Below are 9,624 nucleotides of genomic sequence, written 5' to 3'. Positions count from 1 at the left end.
GCTTGGGGATGATGGTCCAGACTCTAGAGTTCAAGATTGACATCTGCTATCCATGGGGAGTAGACCCCTGGGGTGCCCCTGTTCCCACTCCTGGTGCCCCAGACTGGCTGAGAGACCCTCTGCCCCCCACACTTCACAGTTATAGCCCCATATACCCTGTGTCCATGGTCTCCCCTCCCTGGGAACTGTTCAGGGGCAGGGAAGGTGTGGGCACCGAGCTGGCCTAGGGGATTTGTGTAGCGGTTTTTGTAGCCCAGTGAGAGGGAAGGACTGATCTAGGGAGCGGGGCCATGGGATGGGGTGGGTGCTAAGGCTCCCGTCCTGGTAGACACTGATTAGCATGAATAGCTAGAATCCACTAGGTGAATCTGTGCACTACAGACTGAACTTCTGTCCAGGCCCTGTGGGGACCAGGGCGCGGGACCAGCTGCACAATCGGTGGGGCCAGTGCTGAATGAAAATGCGGGGCCCTTTGTTCAACAACGAAATTAAGAATTTCAAGATGACAAGGGCATTAAGCATGGGGCCCGTCTAAGCACAGAGCCTGCGCAGCTGCCCCAGAGCCTCGCGCACGAAGCCCGCACTGCCAGGGCGGACGGGGCCTCGGCCCTCCGGGGTGGCTAGAAAGGGAGGGACAGGCTTTCAGGAAACATTTCAGATAGGATGGCATTGCTCAATACTAAGAATCACTAGTAGCCTTTACTATGAGCCAGGCTCTGGCGAAGCACTACGTATGCTGTTTAATATAATGCTCTTAGTTTAATCCCTGGAGAAGAGAAAAAACGAGGCTTAGAGCAGTAAAGCGCTTGCCCAAGGCCACTACCTTGTAGGTCTCTTATATTAACGGCCCAGCTGGCATTCCAGAGCCTGCGCGCCTCCCAGGACAGATGGTGGGGTGCACTCAGGAGCAGAACTGACTGTGCTGGTGCAGGCGAAGTTCAAGGCGTGCTGAGGAGCAGGGCTTGTGCTGGAGGGTGGATGAGTGGACTGTGGAGAGGTAGGGCTGGGGTGGAGGGCTTTCCGGGTGAGGGGAATGGCAAGAGCAAAAGTGCGGGGAGGGAAAAGGCCGGCATGGAAAGGACCACAGGCGAGGGGCCTCGAGGGAGGACAGTGAGCACTGGGGTTCTTGGGGCCAGAGACCCTCCTGAATCCGGCTGAGCGAGGGCTGCTCCACCCCACAGGGCCTGGAGATCATTGAGCAGCAACAGAAGGAGCTGTGCATCCTTCCGACCTCCAAACTGACCCACAAGGGTGAAGTCGAGATCCTGCGGGACACGGACCAGATGCTCACCCTGGAGGACCTGGTGGTAAGCGGAACCTGACCTGGTGCTGGGCAGGGCCTGTGCCCCTTACCTCGCCAGCTGTGTGGCCTTGGGCACATCACCTGACCACTGTGAGGCCCATCGATTTCATTGTAAAGCTGGGTAATGATCTACCACGCAGAGTCCAGGTGAGCCTGGGGCCAGGCAGCCCCCGACCCAGGGCCTGGCAGCTTCTCCTCAGTGCCGGTCCCTCTCCTTTTGACCTAACCCCAAGGGACCCCACGTGAGTGGTCCTATCCCCCAGTTCCCCCCAGATACCCAGTTGGGAAGCAGGAGGGCCACACTGTTGGAGGCAGTGTCTCTGTGCATGTAAGGAGCAGACCTGCTCTATTTGGCAGAAGGAATTAGGGGTGCTTCAGGCGGGGAAGCAGCCAGATCCCAGGGCAGTCGGTGCAGAGTATCCTCTTATCGCTGGGGATCCGCCTCATCCTCCTGTCCATCCGGCTCCCTCCTCCTGCTTGGCCCCTCCGCCTTGCACATGGCCTGATGCGGTGGCTCAGCAGCCCTCCATCCCAGTCAGTGAGCCCGCCAGCTCAGCCTCCTGCAGCTGTCAGAGTTCCCCCGGGGCTCCCTCCCGTCACTCTGAGGCGCTCCGGCTCCTGTTGGGTGTTGTGTGGGTCAGATGTTCACACCAGACTAATCAGCTGTGTGTCCAGGATGGGGAGTGCAGGGAAGGTCCCTGGAGTGGTGTTCACTGGGGAAATGGCAGTGAGCATGACAGGCAAAGTCCCTGCTTCTCCCAGTCAACATCCAGGCCAACAACCAGGGCTGCTGCCTGTGCAGAGAGGAGCCCGCGGGGATGTGGCTGCTCTCCAACCAAAACCAATCTGTATTCCCTGAGTAGATTGAATGTAAGTGCAGGGGAGGAGCTAGGAAGACCTGGAGAGAAGAGAGAGGGGAAGAGTAGGGGGTAGCAGAGGAGGGGAGGGAAAGTAACACACAACAGTCTTGACTCCTTGCTGAAGTGTACTCCTGGATGAGGAACCTGAAGCCATTTGCCCAGGTCACCTAGTTGGCAGGGGGGAGATGAGATTTGAAGCCAGGCTGTCTGACTCCAGAGCCTGGGCCTTGGCACTATTCTGGAGATGGTTTTTAGGGCAAAAGTAGAGGTTAAAATCTTTTTTAAAATATTTTTTTTTCTTGATTTCAGAGATGGAGGGGAGATGGAGGGAGGGAGAGAGAGAGAAGCTGATCAATGATGAGAGAGAATCATTGATCGGCTGCCTCCTGCCCGCCCTACACTGGGGATGGAGCCCACAACCCGGGCGTGTGCCCGGACTGGGAATTGAACCGTGACCCCTGGTTCACAGGTCAACATACAACCACTGAGCCGTGCCAGCCGGGCAAGGTTAAAATCTTCTTGAATCTCCCTAAGACAATGTTTAGTTTGTGTTTAAAGCTGCTTCTATTACGACGAAGAAAGGCGATTTGGCCATGGGAATCAAGATTGGTTTTTAGGGCAAAAGTAGAGGTTAAAATCTTTTTAAAAATATTTTTTTTCTTCATTTCAGAGATGGGGAGAGGGCAGAGGAGGGGAGGGAAAGTAACACACAACAGTCTTGACTCCTTGCTGAAGTGTACTCCTGGATGAGGAACCTGAAGCCATTTGCCCAGGTCACCTAGTTGGCAGGGGGGAGATGAGATTTGAAGCCAGGCTGTCTGACTCCAGAGCCTGGGCCTTGGCACTATTCTGGAGATGGTTTTTAGGGCAAAAGTAGAGGTTAAAATCTTTTTTAAAATATTTTTTTTTCTTGATTTCAGAGATGGAGGGAGGGAGAAGGGAGGGAGAGAGAGAGAAGCTGATCAATGATGAGAGAGAATCATTGATCGGCTGCCTCCTGCCCGCCCTACACTGGGGATGGAGCCCACAACCCGGACATGTGCCCGGACTGGGAATTAAACCGTGACCCCCTGGTTCACAGGTTGACATACAACCACTGAGCCATGCCAGCCGGGCAAGGTTAAAATCTTCTTGAATCTTCCTAAGACAATGTTTAGTGTGTGTTTAAAGCTGCTTCTATTATGACGAAGAAAGGCGATTTGGCCATGATCATCAAGTGTCTTAAAAATGTTCATTCTCCCTGATTCTGTCATCAGCTTATGAGAACTTGTCCTAAGGAAATAGTTGAAAGTTTAGGAAAATATTTTCTTGCACAAGGATGTTCTCAGTACCATTTGTAATAGCGAAAACCTGGGAATGACCCAATCGTCTGGCCCCAGGTGATGCGTACACGGCCACGCACCTCATTCGTGTAATAGCTACAGGGACCGTGGAACGTGGCAGATGCCGCTGCTGTCATTCAGGGACACAACGAGGATCCAGGCAGACCTTGTGTTATTGCGCTTCTGCTTTATTGTGCTTTGCAGATACTGCATTTTTATTTTTATTTTTTACAAACTGAAGGTTTGTGGCCACCCTGCATCAAGTAAGTCTATTGGCACCAGTTTTCCAACAGGCTCAGATGATGATTAGGCTTTTTTTTTTTTTTTTAAACAATGATGTTGTTGTTTTTTATTTGGGGGAGCCTAAATTTTATTTTGGTGACACCAAGATACGTGAAATATTGTCTTCCTATATTTCATACTTTGCTCTATAAATAAAAATTTTTATTGAATTTATTGGGGTGACATTGGTAATACAATTATGTAGGTTTCAAGTGTACGATTCTATAATACATCATCATGTATACTGTATTGTGTGTTCACCACAAAATATTTTTAATTAAGGTAGGTACACTTTTTAAAAATATGTTTTCATTAATTTCAGAGAGGAAGGGAGAGGGAGAGAGAGATGTAAACATCAATGATGAGAGAGAATCATTGATTGGCTGCCTCCTGCATGCCCCCCACTGGGGAACGAGCCTGCAACCTGTTGCATATGCCCTTGATCGGGAATCAAACCCTGGACAGTCCGCAGGCCGATGCTCTATCCACTGAGCCAAACCAGCTAGGGCTAGGTACACTTTTAAAAAATTTTTATTTATTGATTGATTTTAGAGGGAGAGAGAGGAAGAGAGAGAGAGAAACATCAATTTGTTGTTCTACTTATTTATGCATTCATTGATGGATTCTTGTATGTGCCCTGAGTGGGGATTGAACTCTGGACCTTGGTGTACTGGGATGATGCTCTAACCAACTGAGCTACCCAGCCAGGGGGCACACTTTTTTTTTTACACATAAGGCTATTGAACACGTAATAGACTACAGAATAGTGTAAACATAACATATATGCACTGGGAAACCAGAAAAGTCATGTGACTCACTGTATTGCAATATTCGCTTTATTGTGGAACGGAACCCACAGCATCTCTGAGGTATGGTCTAAATGTTGAATATATATAGGGTGTCCCCCCAAAATGTATACACACGTTAACGGCTGATAACTCACTTAATTTTCACTCCTTTTCAGGTTTAACTGATTTGAAATAATGGGTGAAGCCAGACTAAGCTTTGAACAAAGAAAATTTATCCTAAAGTGCCACTAGACGTTTTTTAATGGGGATACATAAAAGATAAAGTTTACAGTACAAAACCCGGCATCAGTCGACGAATTGAGGGCGCACAAATACCGAACGAAATGATTCTCGATGTTTGCGATTCCATTGCTTCACCTTATCAGCAGTGCCTGGACCAGAATAGTCATCAATTTGAAAACAGGCAATGACAAAACAAATTATTAATTTCTGTAGATTCTTTTAAATTTTGAAAGTGAACTGTATGTTAATAAACACTGAGTTTATAATCATTCAAAGTGTGTATACATCTTTTTGGGACACCCTGTATATGTATATTTTTAATATTCATCTGAGAATATGTTGTTTTTAAATTGATTTTAGAGAGATGGAGGGAGGGAGAGAGGGAGGGAGAGGGGAAGATGGGAGGGAGGGAGAGAGAAACAGAGGAGAGGGGGGAGAGAGAGAGGGAAAGAGAGAGAGAAAGAGAAACATAGATTGATTGCCTCTCATACACACCCTGATCAGGGATGGAACCTGCAACCTGGGTATGCACCCTGACCAGGAATCAAACCTGCCACCTTTTTGGTGTATGGGACAACGCTCCAACCAACTGAGCCACCCGGCCAGGACCAGGTTGAATATTTGATCCTAGCTATTTTAGTAAAAGATCCCTAAAACCTTTGTATATATAAAAAAAAAATTATAAAGGAATACCCAGAGTACCAACAGTTGTCTCTAAGTGACAGGACAGGGGTGATTTTTTTTTTTTTTAATTTTCAAATTTTTCAAATTTTCTTTAACAAGTCACAGTACTTTTGTAATAAAAGAACATATTACTTGGAAGAATAAAAGCACATCCCTGAGGCTTTCCGCTCATGGAGGGCTCCTGACTTCCCCAGCTGCCTTTCCAGGCCACCCCCTCTCCCTGTGCCTCCCAGAGACCCATGGTGTCCATAGACTGCAGCCTGCTGGCCCTGCCTGCCATGTCAGAGGACTCCACAGAGCAGCAGGAGGACCCCCCGGAGCAGCAGGAGGACCCCCCGGAGCAGCAGGACCCCATGGAGCAGCAGGACCCAATGGAGCAACAGGAGGAACCCCCGGAGCAGCAGGACCCCATGGAGCAACAGGAGGAACCCCCGGAGCAACAGGAGGAACCCCCAGAGCAGCAGGAGGAACCCATAGAGCAGCAGGAGGACCCCACAGAACAGCAGGAACCCATGGAGCAGCAGGACCCCCCGGAGCAGCAGGAGGACCCCACAGAACAGCAGGAACCCACAGAGCAGCAGGAACCCATGGAGCAGCAGCAGGACCCCCCGGAGCAGCAGCAGGACCCCCCGGAGCAGCAGGAGGACCCCACGGAGCAGCATGAGCACCACTTCTTCGACCCCAGCTGCCACATCTGCAACGGTTGTGGGAGACACAGAAAGGGCACAGAGGGGCGGGCAGGCTGGGCGGTGAGGGTCAGCAGTCATAGGGATGTGTGGCCTGGGGAGAAGGTGGCAGGGTGGGGGTGCCTGTGCCCCAGGTCACTTCAAAAATCACCCGCTTCAAACCCTGGCTCTAAAGCCCTGGCTGGCCTCAGCCTGGCTGCCTGCCCCTGTTTCAGCTCCTGCCTCTGCTGTTTGCAGACTGGAAGCCCTCGTGTGAGCTGCCAGGCTTCTCCAAAGCCAACAGGAGGGTGGAGGACAATGTCACCCAGAGAGCCCCAAGCCCAGACCCTGTGTCCTCTCCAGAGGTGCCCCAGATCTCGGAGAAACCTCCCATGGAGTCCCAGGACAGGTGGGGGGCTGGGGCAGGGCGGTGGGGGAAGCCACCGCTGGGACAGCAGGCTCCGCACGGGTTTCTCTTTCTGTGTGGCCTTGGAAAAAACGTGCCTCTTCCGCGGATCTCAGTTTCCCCATCTGTGCGGTAGAACTAACCTTCCCGACCTACTGGTTCACCCCGCATAACGCCGTGCTTGGACCAGTGTGCTACACCCGCAGTGCGGACACGGGACCTTCTTGGAAAAGTAAGGAGATGCTGGGGAAGCCCTGATGACCTTTCTCCATGGCCCTGTCTCTCTGTCCTTCCCTCCAGGCTGCAGGTGTCTGCAGGGCCCGCAAAGCCCCCCTGGGAGGGGGCTGTGGCCATGTTCTCCATCAAGCAGTTCCGGGTCAAGACCCAGCTGGTCTCAGGACACAGCTGTCAGCTCATCATGGTACTGCTGCCCTATTCACCAGGGTCTCCCTCACACACTGACCAGCCCAGTCAGTTACTCACACCCTCATTCATTCATTCATTCATTCACTCATTCTAAGACCCTCTCTATGCCTGGCCCTGTGCTAGACATGGGGACAAATGAGATGCCAGCCCCACTCCTGCAGACACACATGGGTAAAGGACTCCCTGTAACCCAAAGCATAGAGCAAGAAGGACCCAGGACAGCGGTCTGTGCTTCCCTGGCCCAGAGATTTTAGAAGTGATTGTTAAGTGACTAATGATCAGCGAAAGTGTGGGGCCAAGGCGGAAGGTTAGAGGAGGGAGTGAGGGCCTTCTGAGAAGTTGTAGGAGATTGGCCAGGACAGGACGCAGGCCTCCAGGGGCAATTAGGGCTTCCTGGGCAGCCACTTGGGGTCCTGATAGACTAGTTGCTCATCCTCTTCGTCACAGGCTGTGGCTTTCAGGTGGCTGGTGTCCAGTCTGCCCTCAGTGGCTAGGAATCTTGGGGGCTGACTGGCCATGCTACCTGCCCCCAGACCCTGCCCGAGGTGATCCGCTCAGCAGGCTGCATCCCCTCCAGCACCATCTGGGACCTTCTGGCTAGCGTCTGCCCAGCCAAGGCCAAGGTAACCACCCACCCTTGCGTATCACCTCTTCCACTAGCACCGTACCCCCAGCCCTGTGCTCCCTCTCTCTCTGCCCCTGGAGCAGAGACCTGGTGTACAATAGTTGGGTCGAGTTCCCACTGTGACTGCAGGCTTACAGTGTAACCCTGGGCGAGTCCCTCTGGTTCCTTCTCCGGAAAATGGGGGTGCACTTCCGCACAGCAGGGGTGTTTGCAGGAGGGAAGGATGACTGCTCCTAAAGCTGCTGTCCTTCCTGCAACTACAGGACGCCTGTGTGGTCAGACTGTGCCCCCAGGGGGCTCGGGACACCCAGAACTGCCACCTGCTCTACTCCTACCTCAACAACAAGCAGTGCCATGGCTTGGCAGCGGTGGAACACGTGAGGGTGGTCCTGCTGCCCCTGCCTGCCTTCCAGCCCCTGCCCACCAGACTGCGCCTTCTTGGAGGCCCAGGTGAGAATACTGATGCCCGTACCAGACCCTGCCTCCCTTCACTTGGTCACACCATGTCTCTGTGGAGACAGGCACCTCTCAGGAGGGAACTCCTGAGACAGGAAAATGTGATAACAATGCCGGTAGCTCATACTTGTCTATTGCTTACTGCCTGCCAGACAGTGTTCTAAAAGCTTACTTAAATTAATTCACTTCGTCCTCCAAATAACCCCAGAATGGTACTATTAATGTCTTCATGTCACAGATGAGAAAACTGAGGTAGGGTCACACCATCCATGTCTACCCTCAGCCAGGGGAACCCTTTCCCTCACTGAGAACCAATCTTCCAGTTACTTTCCCCAGCAGCTCCCGGGCCCCCGTCTCCTTGCTGGAAAGCTCCTCTTGGGGGTCTGACCTCCAGACCTCCTGCCACAGCCAGCGGGCAGCTCCCGGAGGGCGGTGCACGCTCTCCTGCCAGGCCTTGGGTCTCTCCCTGCCTCTCCCCAGGCCTGGAAGCCACTCACCCAAGCCTGCTGCTGGCTGTGCTGCTCCCCACAGCAGGGTTTCCAGACACAGCGGAATCCAGCCCCTTGCTGGAGAAGGTTCGCAAGGTGGTCTCCTTCAACAAAAAAGTGGAGATGAGATGCTACCAGCGGAAGGACAGGAGGCCGGATGTGGCCCCGAGGGGCTCCCCTCCCCCAGGGGGCAAAGGCAGCCTGGCTCCAAGGGGAAGCTGTGCTTGGCAGAAGCCCTCTAGAGGCAGGGGGAGACTGTGGGAAGAGCCTGAAACCTGGCAGGGGCCTGGGCGAGGGGAGTGGCCCACAAGACCAGGCTGGTGCCAGTCCTGGCACCCCTCTTCAGCACCAGCTGGCCGGGGCCAGCACCTCCACAGGGCATCCTGTCCCCAGCAAGCCCTGCTCCAGCATCTTGAATCCCTGGTGACAATGAGCCGCCAGCTCCAAGCCTCCCTGAGATCCCCAGGCCAGGAGCTCCTTCCCCAGCCCCCTGCAGCCGGTGGAATCCTTGGACTCCTATGCCGGCCTCCGGCAGCTCCAGAGCCCCCTGGCCCAGCCCCCGACTCCTCTTTGGGCCCAACAGATGGAGCTGGCTCTGAGTGTCCTCTCCCTGGAGAGACCTGACCCTAGAAGAGGGCCTTTGACTCCCTCCCCAGTGCTGAACCCTGAGCTGTTCCAGGGAGATATGGGGGCAGAGGAAGGGGAGGGCCAGCTCAACCTACCTGCCCCTTTTGAGTTTCATGTTTTGCAAACTGTTTAGTGTTGATTTTTGGTTCAATAAAGATTTTGACGAAGTTGAGACTGCATGCATCTGCTGGCTGGGCAGGAGAGACCCTGGGCCTGGCCAGGTGTGGGCTGGGGTGGGTGTGTCTGAGATTTTGTGCACAGATGTGGTAGCAAAGCTAACGTGCTGGGATGGAGGGGCAACTTTGCCAGTTGCTTGTCTGAGGTCCTTGACTCTCACTATGTGCCAGGGCACGGCTGTTGGCATGGTGGGTTCTGGAAGCATTTTGCAAGTAATCTGAACTAGGAGGGAGAACAGGTAATGGGAGAGAAGGCAGGAGTAGGGAGGGGGA

The 9,624-nt window shown here is 53.2% G+C and overlaps 1 protein-coding gene across 1 annotated transcript in view; it reads left to right on the top strand.

Annotated features, from left to right (window-relative positions):
- Positions 1-9,347, top strand: part of SPOCD1 (SPOC domain containing 1) — a 23,010-nt gene extending 13,663 nt beyond the window's left edge. The window contains 7 exon segments of the mRNA XM_014549486.1: positions 1,182-1,307; positions 5,716-6,184; positions 6,406-6,557; positions 6,840-6,974; positions 7,513-7,602; positions 7,868-8,054; positions 8,469-9,347. Of these exon segments, the coding sequence (XP_014404972.1) occupies positions 1,182-1,307; positions 5,716-6,184; positions 6,406-6,557; positions 6,840-6,974; positions 7,513-7,602; positions 7,868-8,054; positions 8,469-9,172 (1,863 nt within the window). The 3' untranslated portion in view covers positions 9,173-9,347.
- Positions 9,348-9,624: the final 277 nt, after the last annotated feature.

This window comes from Myotis brandtii, unplaced genomic scaffold, assembly GCF_000412655.1.
Source record: "Myotis brandtii unplaced genomic scaffold, ASM41265v1 scaffold555, whole genome shotgun sequence".
Classification (NCBI taxonomy): Eukaryota; Metazoa; Chordata; class Mammalia; order Chiroptera; family Vespertilionidae; genus Myotis; species Myotis brandtii.
This window is presented reverse-complemented; position numbering and strand designations above follow the sequence as displayed.